The sequence below is a fragment of the Cimex lectularius genome, unplaced genomic scaffold, assembly GCF_000648675.2.
Source record: "Cimex lectularius strain Harlan isolate CLEC.00 unplaced genomic scaffold, Clec_2.1 scaffold55, whole genome shotgun sequence".
NCBI lineage: Eukaryota > Metazoa > Arthropoda > Insecta > Hemiptera > Cimicidae > Cimex > Cimex lectularius.
In genome coordinates this window covers 1,603,729-1,623,935 of record NW_019392647.1, presented here as the reverse complement: position 1 = coordinate 1,623,935, position 20,207 = coordinate 1,603,729, and the positions used below count along the sequence as shown (strand labels likewise).

The 20,207-nt window shown below is 33.8% G+C and overlaps 1 protein-coding gene across 1 annotated transcript; it reads right to left on the bottom strand.

Annotated features, from left to right (window-relative positions):
* Nucleotides 1–4,073: 4,073 nt before the first annotated feature.
* LOC106668207 (protein obstructor-E-like) lies at nucleotides 4,074–19,693 on the bottom strand. The gene is made up of 5 exons (XM_014396739.2): nucleotides 19,585–19,693; nucleotides 7,706–7,924; nucleotides 7,454–7,648; nucleotides 4,365–4,572; nucleotides 4,074–4,293 (listed from the first exon to the last, which is right to left on the bottom strand). Exons 1-5 carry the CDS (start codon nucleotides 19,631–19,633, stop codon nucleotides 4,275–4,277), a joined length of 690 nt encoding a protein of 229 aa, XP_014252225.1. The 5' UTR covers nucleotides 19,634–19,693; the 3' UTR covers nucleotides 4,074–4,274.
* Between the last annotated feature and the right edge of the window lie 514 nt (nucleotides 19,694–20,207).

The window sequence follows — 20,207 nt, the reverse complement described above, 5'->3', positions numbered from 1 at the left end:
TTTTTTTTCTTTTTATTGTATATTACAACTACCTGCATTTTGGTATCTAGTAATAATGTATGAATAAATATTAAGAAAAACAAGAGTGGAGAAACTACCCACCGGTAGTACTCCTAACTATTCTTTATTCAATTGTCACTGGATAGAAGATCCCGTGGCCATCGTCTTTTTAGTCGGCGAAGAGGGTTGGAAGGAATTCGTCGGGATGAGAGGATTTGAATTTGAGGATTTATAGTGGTTGGGAGGTTTGTGAAAAATTTTTGGTAACGGGAGTGGGTTACATCTTGGACAAAAGGAATATCTAGGTCTTTATGGGTAGTGTCGTTGGACACATAAAAGGGAGCATTAAGGATTTTTCTGAGGATGATGGATTGGGCTCTTTGGATGCGTAGGATATTGGAATGTTTGGCTGAACCCCACACTTCCAGTCCATAAGTCCATATTGGCTTCAAAAGGGTGATATAAAGTAGTCTTTTGTTTAAGAGAGGTAGGTTAGAACGTCTGTCAAGAAGTCGTGAAAGTGCTCTGTAACGTTTCATAAAACCAGCCTCGGTAGCGCAGTAGGCAGCGCGTAAGTCTCATAAAAATACTCATATGTTTATGAAATTTGACTGTAAAAAATTGGCCTCTGGGCCACCACAGATGAATTTTTCTTTAATCTGTCCTTAATCTAAACAATGAATTATTAATTTTAAAAAATCTTATCTCAACTTAATAAGTTAGTACTTTAATCAATGAGAAGTGAAGCATTGAAAAATATTGAGAAGTTTATTCAATTTTTTTGTAACGATTCAGTTCTTTTGCTTTGTAATGGACATTATCATTTTTATCTTTCCAATGAGTGACATGAAATTTTACGAAATTTCGCTCAGGATTCTAAATCGAAATTATTTTGTTAGGTCCACCATAAAATAAATATAATTTATTCTCTTGCTCGTGTGTTATATTGGTTAGTTAAGCATTAAAGTTATCATTTAAAAATTATACAATTTAGATACTGAAAAATTCTCCATGGCTTTCGTTAATTCGTTTTTAATAGGCCCATTATATAATATTATATTTATATACTTTCTTAATATTTATATTATGTATATATGATTACTTTGTCAAGTTAGCACATAAATTCATTTAATTCAATGCGCGCCATACTTGAACTTTGCCTAGACAAAGTCTAGGCTACTTGGGGCAGCTTCAACAATTTCTCTCGACGACATTAATATATTGAAACTATATTCAAAAGTACTATTAAAAAAATATGTACTGCTGCTTAGCAGGGCTTTTTTTATTAGTGGAATATATTAAATATTACGTCATACGACCCATTTGCCTAAAAAGGAAATGAAATTTTGCTGGAAATCAAGCAGATGTAATAAACTCGGACATTTTAATATTTGCTATTCTGCTGTGGTAGCTTAAATAATAACGATAAGTCCTGTATTAAGTAACTTTCCATTAATAAGAATAAATTGAAAGTCTGAAGATTTTTTTGTGCAGCTTAGAGAAGATAATTAAAATAGTTAATTTTTTTTATATTTAAACCGGCTTTAATTAAATATTGCTAATTAAAGTACGAAGTATAAAACTATTAAGCATATTTGTATCAATGCGTAGAGTAGTGTAATTAATAATAACAACCAAAATTTAATTTTTCTTCTGAACCAAGTTTATCATAATTGCCTTCTTTGAAAGTTTGCGTCTGTTCTAAAGTTTTTATGTATTCTTTAATAAATATAAAAGAGTATAAATGTTGATAACAGGTTTGCGAATTGTTGACACAAATTGCATTGCAAGAGGTGTTAAAAAAGAAACGCAAACCTTGAAATTTCAGCCAAAAGAGAATGTAAAAGCTACTTTGCGGATATAATTTAAATAACTGAATCACCGCTGCGTGAGAAATGTATTTTAAACGTTTCTATTACGTATTACATTACTCGCCTGTTACGATTTCACGGGTTGTTTTGAAACAATCCATTGTCTACAATAAAAATACGTGTCGGAAGTTCGTTCTAATTAGACTTCACCGGCCCAGAATGACAATTATTTCATAAAAATTAATTTTACGTGGTCGTAATTAAACTTTTATACGTGAGAAAGAAAGAGTAGCTTACGTAGGTATGGATGAGCTGTTTATCTGCTTTCTTCCTTGAAACGAAAACCGTTTTTCCAACGTTACTCGACAAAAGGTTTGCTTAAGCAGCGGACTTACCCAATGTGAATACTTTCCCTTGTTTGCTCTTGTGCCGAAATGCAATCTTAAATCTGATTGGAACCTCCTGGGTTTCGAACAGTAAAGGCACGAACGTAATATAAATCATGACCAACATTCATTCCTATTTATTGTAATATTACCTCCAATTAGAGACCAAGAAAAGCATTCTTATTACCTCTTAAGTCTTATTCTTGCTGATTTGTTCCTATAATAAGTCTTCCTCGGGAGTAGAATCGTTTTGCGTTTACAGATTTGGCTGGAAATAACACAATGCCATAACTCGCCGCACCTTCCGATCTTTCCCAACATGTCTTAACATCATTTACATAATGAAAAAAGGCACAAACACCAGCATGAAATTGCCTGTTTGGCAACGTGCATTCAATTGTCTATTCTTTTTTTTAACCGCTTAAAACAATTAAAAAATGCCATCACCAAGAACTGACAAATCAAACATTTTTCCATTAGCGCAAAAGTTTCGAAAATAAAAACCCCACAGATAAAAAATTAAAAACATATCAAAATAAAAAAAATTAAATCATTTTTAAATAAAAACATACATAACTAAAATTCTGATAGAAAATAAAAACAATATTAACCAATTTTATCAATTCCAAGACAATCTATTTTTAAATAGGCAAAGTTCTGAAGAAACTGAATACTTCATAAACGGAATGGATTAAATTGTATTTAAGCTAATCCTAATTTGTACGTCACCTCTTGGCGTGTAACCGAACTAAGTAGTTCCGAAACTCGACGCTGTTAACGATATTCTAGAGTAACATAGTTTAACGATAATTAATTAAACATAATAATTATAAAAGTTAATTATAGTACTTATGTTTCGCTTATTGCCTTATCGTAGTGTGGACTTTTATGGTTGGTTTGTGATGATAAAATCTAAAACGTTATTTCTTTACACGGCCATCATGATTGATAATCTTCAGGGTACTTGCTGTACTCTCATTTTCATTTATCTTCTCATTTTAATTATTTTTTAATTTTTAAATTGTTGTTGATACTGTTATATTTTTATTACGGTATGGTACATTAACCATGTATGTGAATTGGCTTTTTTGTTATTCTTATGACAAAATGTCCTTATTGAAGGTCCTTACTGAGGAAATTTTTTATCACAATTCTTTCAATATAAAAGAATATGAGTAAAATTCTTTCTTATAGCAGACCTGTAAAGGGACTTGTCGCACCGGCCTAAATGAATTGATAATAAACAATATTAAAAATTCTTAATTCTGATCATGTCGATTTTATGTTTTTTAAAACATTTTTACACAACATTTTTACCTTTAATCTTTCATCGTATTTCGCATAGTTTCGATTTACTGACATTTTGTTTTCATTTTTATTTTATACCTTTTTGACATTCTTGACCTTTCTTCTTTACTTTTTAGATGTGTTTTTATTTTCTATTACTATCTGCCCTCGCACTCTCTCTTTGTTTATCACTTTGTTTTATCCCATCTACATTAAATATTTTCTCTCTCTCTCACTCCCTCTCTCTCGCCCTCTCTCTCCCTCTCTCTCTCTCTCTCTCCATCTCTATCTCTCTCTTTCCTTCTTTCTCTTTCTCTCACTCGCCCTCCCTCCCTCTGTCTCTCTCTCTCTCATTATTCTCATATCAAATAACATCACAATAAACAATCTAAAATCGAATCCTTATTTAGTGTTAATTTATGAAAAAATAATTAGTAAGTGTATGATCATAGCACATGGCAAAAAATCACCCAAAATATACTTTTATAACATGATAAAACCTTTTTTTTTTATTGAAATTGTGAACTAAATATGAAACATATGATTGTGAAAAAGGATAAATCAGTAAATAAATTAATAAATAAAACAATTCGGTGTCCAAACAAACAAGTGTATTTAACAAATGTATATATTTATATTATAAAAAACCTATTCAAACAAATACAAAAGACGGTGATTTAAATATACATAAAAAATGTACAAATATTTATATTTTCTGAGGAGTTGTGTGGATGGTGCGCCGATTGATGGGGTTGAATAATTTTGATATGTTTTATGTCACTTCTCAAGTTTACTTCTTCAAGTGTCCGCTGGAATATAAAGGTTAAAAAATTAATCGGTAATTAAGGGACTACACTAATCATCATCATCATTGATTTACCAGGAGGGGACGTGTTCGGCCTCCTCGCAAGTGAGGGAGTTTTCGTCCAAGTATTTGCCCTCTTCGCAGGTGATCAACCTCGGGAATCCGTTGACGCAGGTGACAAGGTGCTGGCAATCACCGGGGATGGCGTAGCGAGGGTACGGGTGGAACCTGGCGGAGACGGAATGAGGGTCGACTTTGTCGGGGCACTTGAATCCGACAACAGCTGAAAGAAATAAAAAAAAATTAAATAAAGAAACTACACAAGAGATAACAATGACGTTGAGACTACAAAGTACAATAAATGGGCACTAACAAAAGTAATAATCCATTTAAACATCAGAACTGAAAATTTGAACAAATTTCTTTTTTTTTCTGCTAATAATCAACCCTCTATAAGATGATCTGGTAATAATAAGGTCCTTGTTACAGCAAAACCTCAAGTAAGAAATAATAAGCTTCTTAAATAAGATAATAAGATAGATAAGATATAATAAAGTTCTTATTAAATAAGGTCCTTAAATAACAAAGAATATGACTCCTAGTTAGAGAAAGCCTTTTTTAAAGAATATAATTATTAAAGGAGATCTTGAAAAAAATAAGTCTAAGTTACGAAAGAAAATCTTTCAATAAGAATGGATAAGAGCCTTATTAAAAAGGATTGTTAAATAAAACAGGATGAGGTGCTTCAATAAGATGGAATAGAGACGGACCTTAAATAAAAAAGAATAAAGTCCTTATTGAAGAACGTCCTTATTAAAAAAGTGCCTAAGAAATTTCTTATTACAGAAGGTTTTTATTAAATAAAAGTCCTTTTTAGAGATTATCCTTAAATGAGAATGAGTTAGGTCTTTATTACAAATATTCCTTGTTACAGATGGTGTTTATTAAAGAAAGTTATTACTGAATAAAATCCTAAGTCAAGAAGGAAGTTCTTTTTTATGAAAAACTTTGTTGTAAAAAATTCGTTGTTCTTCTTCTTAGAAGGTTCTTTAAAAAAATAAAAAGTTCCTAATTGAAGAAGATCTTTATTATAGAAATTATTGATTACGGAATGTTCTTATATAAAAAAGTCTTTATTAAAGAAAATTCTTATTTAAATAAAAGTATATAAACAAGAAAGTCCTTTTTAAATAAAGTCCTTCATAAGAATGGTCTTATTAACAAAAGTTTCTTATTAAACAAGGATCTTATTAAAATATGTCTTTATTGAAGAAAGTACTTATTGAAAAGCTTCCTTGAGCAAAAAAGAATACGGTCCTAATTGAATGAGGTCCTTATCTGAGAAAATCCTTCTTGAATAAGATACTTATTAGAGAAGGTACTTATTTATTAACACCCTTATTACATAGGGTCTTTATTGCAGAAGATTCTTATTAATATATGTCTTTTTGGAAGAAAATACTTATTGAAAAGGTTCCTTAAATAAGAGACAATAAGGTCCTAATTGAATGAGGTCCTTATCTGAGAAGATCCTTCTTGAATAAGATACTTATTAGAGAAGGTATTTATTTAATTAGGCCCTTATTGCATAAGGTCTTCATTGAAGAAGGTCTTTATTGCTGAAGGTTTTTATTAAAATCTGTCTTTATGGAAGAAAATACTTATTGAAAAGGTTCCTTTAATAAGAAACAATAAGGTCCTTATCAGAGGAGATTCTTCTTGAATAACATGCTTATTAAAGAAGGTAGTTATTTAATAAGACCCTTATTGCACAAGGCCTTTATTGAAGAAGGTCTTTACTGCAGAAGGTTCTTATTAATAGAGAAAATAACAGTTGTAGTTTATTGAAGAATATCGTCATTTAAGAAGTTCCTTAAAAAGGAAATAATAAGGTCCTTCTTGATTGGGCTAATTAAATAAGAAAAAGTAAGATCTTTATTGAAAAAGATCCTTATTGAAGATGGCTTATTACAGTTCTTAACAAAGACATTCTATGATACTGAAAGTCTTTATCTAAAAAATGTATTAAAGAAGGTCCTTAGTGAAGAAGGTCCTTATAGCATAAAGTCGTCCATAAATAAGTAAGACTAAGGTCCTTATTAAAAAAAGGTTTTTATTAAAGAAGTTCCATAGTAGCAGCGCTGCCAGTACTGTTAGTGCTGTGACAGTGTAAGGAAAAAGTTTTGTGATTACATTTGTAATATGTACTAATATCTATAGGGTGAAAATAAAATAATTAAAAAATTAGTATATGAAGAAGTTGTTAGCATTTTCTTCAAATTAACGAATTATTGGAAAATCAATACTGTTTTCAACCCAGTACATATTTATTAGCCAATTCAGCTAAGTCTGATTAGAATATTAGTGAAATTATTAAGAATCTCAGAAATTTAAGTCACCAGAAAGACAAAAATGCAAAAAACACCAACATGTTATAATAAAAACACTTGTTTAGATAATAACCAATTAGAATAACTATATACTATAATGCTAACCATATTGTTTATGGAGAGGTTACATACGGTTCATGATAAATTTATTTTAAAAAATAATAGAAATATCTTCGATTTCTTAAATAGTGTTTCATCATTATTTAAATTCTGTTGTTTGATCGTTTGTAGTTCATGGACATTTCAGAAAAAATATGCAACAGATATGATAATATGTGTATCATGTAAAAAGCAATTGATTGAGAATGAATAAAAAAGAGGCATGAGAATAGGTAAAACTGCTTAATGTCCTGAAAGAAAATTGAAAAACAAAACGTAAAAATAAAATAAATAACTTTATGATTTCTCCGCAAAATGCAGAGTGATGAACCTATAATTGTCTTTTTCGACCATCCTGATCTCCTTGTCCTATCTAGTCGTCATATTTAGTGATGGGATTGTAGATGCAGACCAGGAAGATAGAAATGGATCAACTTAAAAGAAATTGGTATGGTGGTTAGTGACCGTTAATCGATAATTATTCAGAAATCGTGAGATGCGGTCTGGTGTGATGTAGGTTTCAGAAAAACATTTTCTTTATCGTGCCAACGTTTCGATCTTTATTGAGATCATCTTCAGGGCTCAAAGTGTTTGTCTTCTGTGTAATTGTGCCTCACGATTTCTGAATAATTAAAAGAAATTATTGCAAATTTACGATAAATTATAATTTTGCACCTTCGGGGTTGCATTGGTCGAGGAGAAGATCGGGCCAGTTGCAGGAGTGGGTTTTGTCATCGTATGCGAGACCGGGGTCGCAGTGGTTCAAGTAAGGATATCCATCAGCACATTTGACGTAGTTCGTAGAGCAGTGAGGACCTTCGGGGTAGATTCCGTATTTGTACTCGCAGCCGGGAGAGCTGAGAGGCACCACTGTCAGAGAAAAAAAAATTAGTCGATTCGATAAAAGACCTAATATTTAACACTTACAGACTGCTTTCCTGGGTCCGCAATCGACAGCCCAGTGGTAGTTGCAGTGGTTGTGAACGTTTCCTTTGCCGTCGAAGAGAAGTCCGTTTTCACACTGCTCCAGTGTCAAAGTGCCGTTGGTGCAGAGGAAGAAGTGGTCGCAGGCTTCAGGATGGGCGTACGCCTGTACACCGTGTTGTTCGGGGCATCCCGGTCCGTCCAACACCGGTACTCCCAAAACTGCCGAGAAAAAACGAAATATTAAAAAAGATACTACTACCAGGAAACATTTCCTCTCTGAAAATTTTTCTCATGCGAATTTGCTAACGGTCATCGACTTATAGTTTCAAAACTACAGCCTATTTAAGTTTGCTCATTGCCATAAATTATAAATTGTAGTCTATGATCATTTTTGCTTCCCTAATGTGAAGATTAATTTTAAATCATTGCATAGATCATATCTGCTCTCTATATAAAACTTTTTGTATAGAAAACTAAAGCCAAATTCTCCTGGAAGTTTGACCATATCCATTGCCCGAATATGTGTCACGGCATGTAACGCGTTTCATAATTGCGTTACGTGTGTCCCATGTAACTCGAGCCGGTCCCTTATTTCTCATTTCGATTTCCCCCCGCTCCGGATCACCTTGGGTTCCCTTCCTGAGCGGATTGACCAGGAAATGGCAAGGTCGACGGCGTCCTTCGCGTCCTTCTCATAACGGTGTTTACCGCCACCCTCGACAACACAATAATTCACGCGGCCTAAGAAGATATCATTTTAAGAGACTTTTTTGACTGCTTTCCATCATTATAGAATAAGGTCAATTAAGTATGAAGAAACAGTTGGACACACTGAAATGAAGTCCAGCCGGCACTGTCTGAAAACTTGGTCTTCTATCTGCCTTCCATCCATATTTTGAGAACTTGATTATTTTTTTATTCACTCTGTATATATTGTTCAATTGTATTACCTACTTATAAACTGGAATCGAATGACTTTTAATTTAGTACTAGTTCTGAGATATGTATAACTAATCCCCAGTTTAATATGTGATAGTTGGATGAAACATGAGATATGTGAATTATTTATAAACTGATATACCTTTAAAATAACCTATGTGTAATTATATTTTAATTAATTCTCTCATTGCTTAACTTTTCAGTAAACATGACGTTCGCAAGTTGTTTTACATTGAGCAGTAATGGCGGGCTACCGACAATGGAGTCATATCAGAACCTCTCACTTGCTCATTCCACAAACAAATACACACTAGAACTACAGAATATTATATATAATATTTATAATATGTACAGATGGAAAAACATTCCTGTTTCCCTTTAAAATCGAAACAGAGTACTCAACAACCCACTCTAGTGCTCAAAGACTGTCTTTATGTCGGGTGCCATGTATACTCGCTCCCTATAAGGGACACCTCGACCATATGTGGCACACTGATCAACCTTTCTCTTCAAGTCATACCTTGCACGGGATTTGCTCCTAAAACAGGTGTCCGGGTACCCTGACGACCACCACCATTTTTCCGAGGTGCTCTAACTCCGCACATCTCTCTAATAATAGCACGACGAGACAGTTCACCGAGAATTTTCACGAATAGCCGAAACAGCGCTCAGGGAATTTTAAAATAGGCACAGCCTCCTTCGTCTCCAATCACTCCGAGCGCGTGCCAAATCGCATACATCTCCGCAGTATGTCGTGTGTCTGAGCCTGGACGAGCCTCCATTAGTTCCAAAAATTAGTAAACATGATTACATTTACTTTTATGTTGTGCCTTTGATTGAATGCGCAAGTTAGAATATCTCAATATCTCAACCCAACTTTGACCAATTGTGTGTGTGTGTGTGTGTGTGTGTGTGTGTGTGTGTGTGTGTGTGTGTGTGTGTGTGTGTGAAAGAGAGAGAGACAGACAGACAGACAAATAGGCAGACAGACAGAGGGAGATAGAGAGACTGTGAAATTGTAAAGTAAGTAAGAGTGTGAGCGTTAACTTATCGCTTCTGCGTGCGTGCGTGCGTGTGTATGAGTGTGTTTGTAAAAGTGCTACTAATTTCAGTTCAGTGTGAATGAGGATGAAAGTCTTATTAGTGAGCTTGTGGGAGGGTATGAGTGAATGTTATTAAAGTGAGAATGGGGAGTGAGTATGTATTTTGTTTGTTTGTGGGCATGTAAGAGAGCGTAAGTTTCAGCCCGTGTGAGTGCATGGAGAGGGAGATGTAGTACGACTGTGTTTATTTGTGTGTATGATTGAGTGTGAGCATGAGCATTTGAGAACGAAAGAGAGTGAGTGAGTAAATTTTTGATGTATGTGTATATGTATATATACCGGTATGTATGTGAAAAGAGTGAGCATTCGTGTGCGTGAGTGTGATGTAAGTGAATAACAGTTTGTATGAGTGTAGTTCGATAAGAAGGTTAGAACATAATGAAGTATAATTTTCAGTCGTTAATAAGATGTTTATAATCGTATAAAATTAATATAACATTATTTATATTAATTAATTATTCTTTATTGAGATCTGAAGATGATGTCAGTAAAGATCGAAACGTTGGCACGATAGAGAAAATGTTTTTCTAAAACCTACATCACACCAGACCGCATCTCTCGATCTCCAAGTAATCATTAACTAATAGTCACTAAACACCGCACATTTATACATGAGAGATTATTCACCTCCGGTTGGGTGTCGCGAACTAGGGGGTCAAACGAATGTTAATTAAAATACCATAGGCTGTGTCAGGATTCGAACCCAGGACCGCTAGCGTCAAAAACACGAGTCGTACGCCCCAACCACTTGCCACCGCGGTTGGTTTCGTCTGTGGTTTTCTCACCTCTAACGGCATAAAACCCAAAGCTTATTGATAAAGACTCAAAGGAGACAAATACTGCTTTTCAAGGGTTGCAGTGACGTGGACATTGGATTAATATACATAAGAGTTAACGAAACACCAAACATTAGAGAAAAAAGTTTGAACCATGTGAAAATGTATAGTTTTTGTTTGCTAAAAAAATCGTATTTAAGGGCGTTAAAGGGTGATTAGGGAAAATCGGATTTTATTATAAAACAATTTTTTTTGGCATACTGTACTCTCGCCGTTCGTTTTTGTAATTTTTTTTTGTACTCAATCTGATTAATTATTACTCTGGATTCATTAGATTTCGTGTTCAATTGACCAAATAACATCTTTCAATTAATTAATCTTTATGTAAGGTATTGGTTGAGATAAAAAAAAGTCAGTGTCACGAGCGGGATTCGAACCCACGTCCTTCGGCTCAATACGCTGCTGCTCTACCACTTGAGCTGATAAGTGTTTCGAGCAGCGGCGTATTGAGCCGAAGGCCGTGGGTTCGAATCCAGCTCGTGTCACTGACTTTTTCATCTCAACCAAGACCTTACATAAAAAGAAAAAGTAATTGAAATAAGTAATTTGGTCAATTAGACCAGTAAACATAAATGGATTAGCATTTTATTTTTTTAACTGCGGTACCAAGTACAACCCAAAAATAGTTTAGATTTCAGAAGCATAAAAAGAATTTTTTTTTAAGAAAGGGATTGAAGATATTTAAGTAAATAATAATTACTTAGTACATTTTTTACTGGGACAACACTTTTTTTAAATAGTCATCTTTATCTGTGAATCAATAGCATTAAGCATTAATTGCTCGTATTATCGCTTAAAATTGCAGTCATTTTAGGCCTTACATTTTTTTTTATCTGTGTAAAACTAAAATCTTACATATCGGTATTTATTTATATTTTATTGCTTATTTTGGAAGCGTAATCATTGTTGAAAGAAAATTTCGTGTTCTACCACGTACACGTATGAACAAACCCAATTGTATAACATTATTTAAAATAAAATCTTGAAAATAATACTATCTCGAATAGTATTAATAGACCAAAAATGTAAATAGGAAGAGAAAGGTGTCCTTTTGAAATGATATGACAGGACAAGTTAGATCATCGATCCCAGTTTCAAAATCCACACAATTTTTTATTTCTACATATTTTATTTTCTACGATCCTTACTTTTTAAACGATTATAGAGTTTGCTTTTATAAAAAATAGGTCAATCTAATCGCTAGACACAAAATTAAACAAACTTGTATTTATTTAAAAAAAAAACAGATCGAAATCTAATGTGTATTATTATTTTATATATTTATATGTGTATGTGTGTGTCAGATAAAAGAAAATTAAATCATTGGATGATTTGCTAGATTGATTAATCATTAAATAATTCAAAAATGATCAATATGTAGATAAATAAATACAAATTTTGAAGGATTTTTCAGTATTCGTTGAGAAGATAAACAGATATACTAGTCGAATCTTTTTTTAAGGATTTCTGGAGAATTAAAGAAGTATTTAGAGTTACAAACGATGTGAATATTTGTCTTATTTGTCCTGGTTATGTTAAATTTATATTCAGAACGATAAGAACTGCAACCGTAGTACTCTACTTATGAAATCATCATAGAAAAGTATCCATAAATATTATTTTTGGTTCTGCAACACATGTTTATTTTTAATAATATCGGTCGTAGAGTAACGGCCGATATACGGCTTTTGTGTTACACTTTCGCCTTCGATGGCCTCGTCCTAAAGCCGAACAAGACTCTTGCGCAACGAGCAGCCGCCCATTCACCTGCCCGCCAAACGACTGTCATTGACTCGGTTGAACGCCACAAATGATAAACCGGGTTTTCAAATCCTAATTGGTTGATTTTCCTTTGGGGGAAAAGTGAAACTGTTCAATTTTACAAAAAGCTTTTCTTTCGTCAAGCGGTTTCGAACTCGGCTTGGTTTAATTTCTCCCGCGACCAAGAAAGTCCTGGGTGTCTGGTCCATATGACCTTAACGTCTGGTCTTTATCAGATTTCTATACGAGAATCTACTTTCATAGTCACTTCTTGGAAATCATTTCTTACAAAATTCATAAAAATTCTCTTCATATTATTCTTTATACTAGGATATCTTTGTTTGTTGATTTTATTCTCTCATTTCTCACGTCTCACAAAACTTTGTATAGTTTAAAAATGATTCTTTGTATTCACTTCATTAAAAAAATTAAATATATCCCAACATCACGTGAACTTATGAAAATACTATGGTAGCGTTAATTTATTCAAGAGGTCCTGATAAAAATCTTTCATTTAATTACCAAATAAACATAAGAATAAAATAAATACAAGTGTAATTAGTATTATGTTAATAATAATTTATAAAAATATAAATATTTATTACTTGTTACTTATTACTTATTTTATAGTTATGGAGCCAACTCTCAGCAAGCAGAGCTTGAGTAGAGAGTTGGAGTTGCAAAGTTTATGCAATTTATTAGAGAGATATATGTAACATACGCTATGTAAATAAGAAAATGTCAGATTGAATGAAGTATATATAGTCTAAAGAAGGCCACAAATAAATATGGAGGAAATATTATTATTATTACTGCACATTATTTTAAAGAATTTATCACAAAGCAACTGACTGTTTTTATCTCCTTTTCACACCGACTCTATCTCACTCACACTCTTCCTTTGTCTGTCTGTCTGTCGGTCTCTCTCTCTCTCTCTCTCTCTCTCTCTCTCTCTCTCTCTCTCTCTCTCTCTCTCTCACACACACACACACACACACACACACACACTTACTATCTCCCTATTCTGCAATAAATTTTATCCATCAACAGTCAAATTGTTAGATCTTGTATTTCTATCTACCTCTTTAACTGTATCTTTTTCAAAATATTTCTTGTCGCTGTTGATTCAATTTCCCTTCCCCCTTCCATTTCCCCCCCTCTATCAATGGTCGATGGGTCGATGTAGTACCAACCTCCCCTTCACTCAATTTTCACTTTAATAAATACATTCACTTTCATTATAAACAAACTACACACATAAAACAAGATATCTACGTGCATATATATATATAAATAATAGTACAAACAAAAATATACAATAACGGGGGCGTCGGTGGCCGCAACGGTTTAGGCGTTGACACGGCGCTCATCACTGTAAGGTAAAGGTCCCGGGTTCGAATCCAGCGGCCCTGTATTCGAACCCGACATACTTACAAATGGGCTTTTTTTTTCAAAAACACCGGCATCGTGAGGGTTATGACCCCTGCTGTTGCGAAACCTCGTTTAAAAAAATAAATTTAAAAAAATAAAATAAAAAATAAATAAAGCCATTTAATAAAACTTTTTCAAATTATTGACATTAGAAAAATTAGGGATGGTGAAATTTGTTGTGTAACAGCAAATTTTAAAGCAACAATATAATAATGTCTTGCATATAATTCAGTTTTAATTTTCGGTAAAATTATATTAGTATTGTTTGAATAACGCGTATTATGTTCATGGTAATTACAATTATAGAGATTTAATTTATACTTTTATAATTTACTTATTTTCTATACAAATATATTTACAGTCCATCAAGCTATAATTTCTCATTTTGTTTTCCGCATTGCGCCCATCTTCGGTGAGGAAGTGTCCATAAACTTTACCTATCAATATTTCAGTTTATCTAAGAAGACATGGGATCACAGATTTTAATGAAAGTTTTTCCAGTGATTTTACTTCGAAAAATATTAGATTATTACTAAACCTGAATAAGACGCGAAGTCTTTTCTCTTGGTGACCTTTCCTCTTCGGATGATTAAGATTTAGTTGCAAAATATCTTGATTTTACTTTGCAGTCGAAACTCAGGTAAGCACATATTCATGCACTAAATAGCAAATGCTCTAAAATTATTTTTTTGTTACGAAGGATGTCTCCAAAGGTTCTTTGAACTGCCTATTTGCCATCTCTTGTATGGCTTTATCTTTGGGGAAATGACCCCCTCTCTTTTTCCATCTTCAAAATCCAAAAGATGGCCTTAAGAATACTAGCTGGTATTTCTCCTAGGGATTCTTGTTCTTATTTCCTAAACTCAAAACCTTACCACTCCTTTGTCTCTATATGTTAAGCTCACTAAAATTTATTGAATCTAACGAAGCATGTAACCCATCTCGTTCCGTTTTGTCTGATTTCAATACGCGTGCGAACAGTCTTATTGTACGGGGATGTACACTGAAAAAACTAATGAATCCTATATGCATGAGGGCAGTTAATTGCATAAACCTTCCTGGTTCGATCATGAAGAAGCCTTCAAAATCTTTTCTCCGCTCTGTTGACTGACGTTCTTTTGAGACAGTCTTTTCATTCCATTGTTGACTTCTTAAATCTTAAATTTTAGTTTTGTAATACGTCATTTATATTTTTTCTATTGTTTTTCAACTTGCAACCAATATTTCTGCTAACCAATAACTCATTTAAATTAACGTTTTCATTATGTATGTACATGCTTGGCAGATTACCTATGTACCTTTGGTAAATAAATATAAATTATAAAAAAATTAATAAGTAGACATCTATCTAGCCAATCTAACAGCCGACTAAAAATATTTATTTTATTTAATTTATTAATTTTTAATATGGCCTTTGTATGCAAGCATATCATTGTTACTTTATATGAGTCGATTTGTATTTTGTCCTAGGGCAAGAAAGAGAGCAGCGGCGTGTTGAACCCGAAGGTCGTGGGTTCGAATCCCACTCGGTGACACAAGCTTTTCATCTCAACCAAGACCTTAGATAAAAAGTTTAATTAATTAGCATCCAGAATAATTTCAATTAATTAATCTTTATGCAAGGTATTGGTTGAGATAAAAAAGTCAGTGTCATGAGCGGGATTCGAACCCACGACCCTCGGCTAAATATGCCGCTGTTCTACCACTTGAGCTATCGCGACTTCGATCCACTCGGACAATAACTTCCCATCCTAACCCAAATGAACCTTTGTTAATCTCAACCAATACCTTACATAAAGATTAATTAATTGAAAGATGTTATTTGGTCAATCGAACCAAGAAATCTAATGAATTTAATAAATTAAATGAAGTATATCTTCACTAAAGCTCTCCGTGGACATTTGTCGCCGAAAATCAAATAGATTACACGACATTTGAAATGGCAAAAAAGAAGGAAAATTCGAACTGTTGTAGGTTGAGTTGGAGAGTTGGCTCAAGTGGTAGAGCAGCGGTGTATTTAGCAGAAGGTCATGGGTTCGAATCCCGCTCGTAACACTGACTTTTTTATCTCAACCAATACCTTACATAAAGATTAATTAATTGAAACATGATATTTGGTCAATTGGACCACGAAATCTAATAAATCCAGAGTAATAATTAATCAGATTAAGTACATAAAAAAATTACAAAAACGAAAAGACGGTAAGAGTACAGTGTGCCAAAAAAATTGTTTTATAAAAAAAATCAGATTTTACCATAATCATCCTTTGAAGCCCTTAAATACGATTTTTTTAGCAAACAAAAACTATACATTTTCACATAGTTCAAACTTTTTTCTCTAATTTTTGGTGTTTCGTTAACTCTTATGGATTTAATCCTATGTCCACGTCACTGCAACCCTTGAAAAGCAGTATTTGTCTCCTTTGAGTCTTTATCAATAAGCTTTGGGTTTTATGTCGTTAGAAGTGATTAAACTACAGACTTTCCGACCGCAGTGGCGAGTGGTTGGGCCTACGACTCGTGTTTATGACGGTAGCGGTCCTGGGTTCGAATCCCGACACAGCCTATGGTATTTTAATTAACATTCGTTTGACCCCCTAGTCCGCGACACCCCGTTACGGGGGAAGTTAATCTCTCATATAGAAATGGTTTAGTGACTGTTAGTTAATGATTATTTGTAGATCGAGAGATGCGGTCTGGTGTGACGTAGGTTTTAGAAAAACATTTTCTTTATCGTGCCAACGTTTCGATCTTTATTGAGCTCTGAAGATGATCTCAATAAAGATCGAAACGTTCGCACAACAAAGAAAATGTTTTTCTAAAACCTACGTCACACCAGACCGCATCTCACGATCACCAAATAATCTTTAAGCTCTCATTTGTGACAAGAATGGCTTTTTTTTATTTATTATATACAGATGAAATCGACAATGTCAACAAATATTTTATTTATCTCGTTTCTGGTGCGTTTAAGCAGCCATTACATGTAAGATATTGGGTTCTTAAGGCCTGTGAACCTTTATGTATTTCTAAAAATTTGTTACGGAAAAAATGGTGAAAAAATTGATTATTTTTATTTTCCCGAAAGTTTGTATTCCGGGGTTTTCTGAAGTGCAAAACACAGCTATCGGCTTTGTTTGTTGGTATAAAAATATTATAACTTATTTTACTACCTCCTCGGTTACGGAATACAAACCAAATCGAAAAGCTAAATAAAAATAAATTTTTGAGCTGGAAACAATGGTACAGTTTTTTTACTGTATCTAACTAATTGTTCAGAAATCGTGAGGTGCGGTCTGGTGTGATAGGTTTCAGGAAAACATTTTCTTTATCGTGCCAACGTTTCGATCTTTATTGAGATCATCTTCAGGGCCTGGGATTTAACATACATTGTTTACATTTAACAACTGTATCTAACGTTTTTCTGAAACAGTGTGATGTTTTCCATTTTTCTTAAAATCGAATCAACTTGTAGATTCTGCAAATGAAAGTATAAAATTAATAACCTTTCTAAAAAAAAATGCAAAAACCTGTAATTATTGCAATATTTGAAAGTAGAGCTTATTCTTTAAAAAAAACCTGTTCAATTTCTTTCTAGATTGAGTAGTGTTTGAGTAAACCAGGGTTGACATTAGTAAATTGACACCCTGCACACGATTTGAATTATCTGTTGTTTTATCTAATTCTCTTATAAAAATTTTGTTTCTATCTGTTTTTTTTCACACTGAAAATTTATTTGTATAAGTTTATTTTCTTTTAAACGGCAATCTGGTAAGTTTGGTTTTGTTTGTGAAGCTTAACCTTGGCATTACTTCATTGAAATGTCGAATCTTGGAGATCTTCGTTATAATAGGAACGAGGCGAACCGGCATAAAATCTAAAAATCCGTTCGATTTTCTACTCCTTTCTGTTGTATTGTACGCATTTATTTTCGACTCCTGTTGAGCAAAGGTCTCCTGTCACACAGGCAGTAGGACAAAACCCCAGGGTGTACTTTGCCGCCGCAGGACGTTAAGGACCGGTTCCGGGTGAAACGATCGAATTGGCCGAACGAAATGGCAGTGGGCGACCCTGGCCGAAGGAAATTCGCAACTGGATTAAACCGAACTAAAATAAATCCGGATTTTAATTAGTCCAACAGTACGGACGACAGGCTATAAAAACAGACTTGAGGTGTGCCAAGATGGAGTTCAATTATGTAAAGATCAAATTAATAAGTCCTAGGATCCGTAAAAATTAATTCCATTGTGTAGGATGATATAATTATGTAATACTTTCAACGTATAATCATTAAAAATGTATAATATACTGACTCGTAGGAATGTGTATTGGACTTTAAATCCCTTGAAGTCCTTACATCATGAATTAAATCTATGTTTCCTAACACATAGAAAAAATGGCTATTTTACCATTCAACATTTACTCGATGTACTGGAAAAAAGTAATCTGAAGGAGCGAGGTCGGTAATGAGATGAGGTTCGCATCACCAAAATTGGATATTCGACTCAAATCAACCGACACTTTCCGTGTATAAAGCTTGACCATCGATAACCAAAACAAAGCTAATCATTTCTTAATTCCGCAAGACGTGCATGACCTTTTTGCATGACCGAATCATTCTCACCTTGGCACATAAGAACCAGACAAAAACCCAAAGATGAGTTGTTGAGGCATGTTGAGATCTTCGATCCTTTAACATATTTTTAAACATTCTTTGACTTACTCACGTGCTGCTCTTAAGAAACCTCCAAAAAGAAAGAATCCTATTGGTGATGGCCAACGTCTACTTTCAGATCGCCCTGAATATTTGCTATTTGCTGATTTGCTTATAATGCTTAAGACTGAATATTATTTTAGCATAGAGGTCAACAGTGTAGATGGCATAGAAAAGTGTTGGCTTTGGCGGACGTAGAAGAATCCCGGACTATTTAAAAGTGATGATCGTATAATTAAAATTGGAGAGTGAGATAAAAGAAGGGTGGTTAGGGATGAAATAGACTAGCCGTAGGTGAGTATAAAGGTTATGGCATCATAGTGTTGAGAATACCATTTGAACATAGTTTATGGTAGCAAGTATAATAATAAATCTAAGTAATTTTTTCATACAGGAAAATTTAACGCCCAACTAGTCATTGGGTCTCTTTACAGTATCTTTTTCATTTTATTACGAGCTAAAATTCCATGGTCTGTACCTGGAATTGGACCAAGAACAGCTAACATGGCAAATATCAAACACCTTTACCTCCCGATCTCTATTTTCTTTGTAGCTGTAACTTTTATTAATAACCCATTTCGTTATTTTTTATGACTGTCAATGATTTTTAAGCTAATGGTTACAAGCCACCAATTTAAAAAAAACTAGAATTATTCTTGTTTAAATCAAATGCAGCCCCTCTGGGTGGAAACTTATTTTGTTGAACCTGGGTTGCAAATTAACTAACATCCAAATCTTCCCAAGGTTAACCTACACCCATGACTTATGCCACCAATTTTAACTTTCAAATTATGCTCAAACTTTATATATATATGACCTTGACAATGAGACTTTTACACATAAGAAATTTACTCGTTAGATCTAATAACGTAATATGACTTCTCAAATTTATTTCTTCTTATTTTATTTCTGTACATTTAGGTTTTTCTTGCTTATATGGTTAGTTAGTTTCATTAGCAGAGGTCTGGCACCAAGCGAAACTGCTGAAGTACAATTTTTACGTATATGTTAATCCTCACAAATTAAACAATTATCGCTGTTTCATAGCAACTTTCTACTTTCAATAGTAACTTATTAATAATTAATAACACTTACCAGATGAGAGGGTGAGGAGAGCGAAAAATGCGGAATACCTGAGGTACATAACTGCAACGGGAGTCGACGTACTACTGATTGTCTTCTCTGCAGGCACGGACTCGACGGCTTGCTGAGGAGGTGGGGCTGCTGGGGCTTATGCAACTCTTCTTGATCGGAGCCGAAGGTGGGGATCGAAAAATGAGAGAGAGGCCCGCATATTCTATACTGGTTTTGCGACATTGCACCGAGATTTTTCCGGTGAAAGGTGCAGTAAGTGGAGCGTACCGCGGGGGAAAGGGGCGCTCATAACAAGCCAATAACCCACATTTGGCGTTAAATCGTATGCGCTGCTTTATTTGATTTATCAATCACTAATTGGCTCTTCGTTCTGATTCCATTTTAACGCCGAAAAAATTGATCTAACACCAGTCAATTTAAGCAATTCTCGTTAAAGACTAACTACAAATGCATTATTGTCAATGTCTTAGATTTTCCGGATTACCAGCAGATCTGCCACTAACTTGATACTCCCCGGTGAAGTACCAAGATATCTAAAACCCGATACCGATGATAAAAAAAGGGCACGATATCCACCCTGATGTTGATTATAGATTGAGATGACATATGACTATAGTCCAACC

Coding starts and splice junctions, on each gene's coding strand:
- LOC106668207 (XM_014396739.2), bottom strand. CDS start 19,633: ATGTACCTCAGGTATTCCGCATTTTTCGCTCTCCTCACCCTCTCATCT. Junction 7,925..19,584: donor TCTCCTCACCCTCTCATCTG/GTAAGTGTTATT, acceptor TTTTCTCGGCAG/TTTTGGGAGTACCGGTGTTG. Junction 7,649..7,705: donor CGGACCCAGGAAAGCAGTCT/GTAAGTGTTAAA, acceptor TTTCTCTGACAG/TGGTGCCTCTCAGCTCTCCC.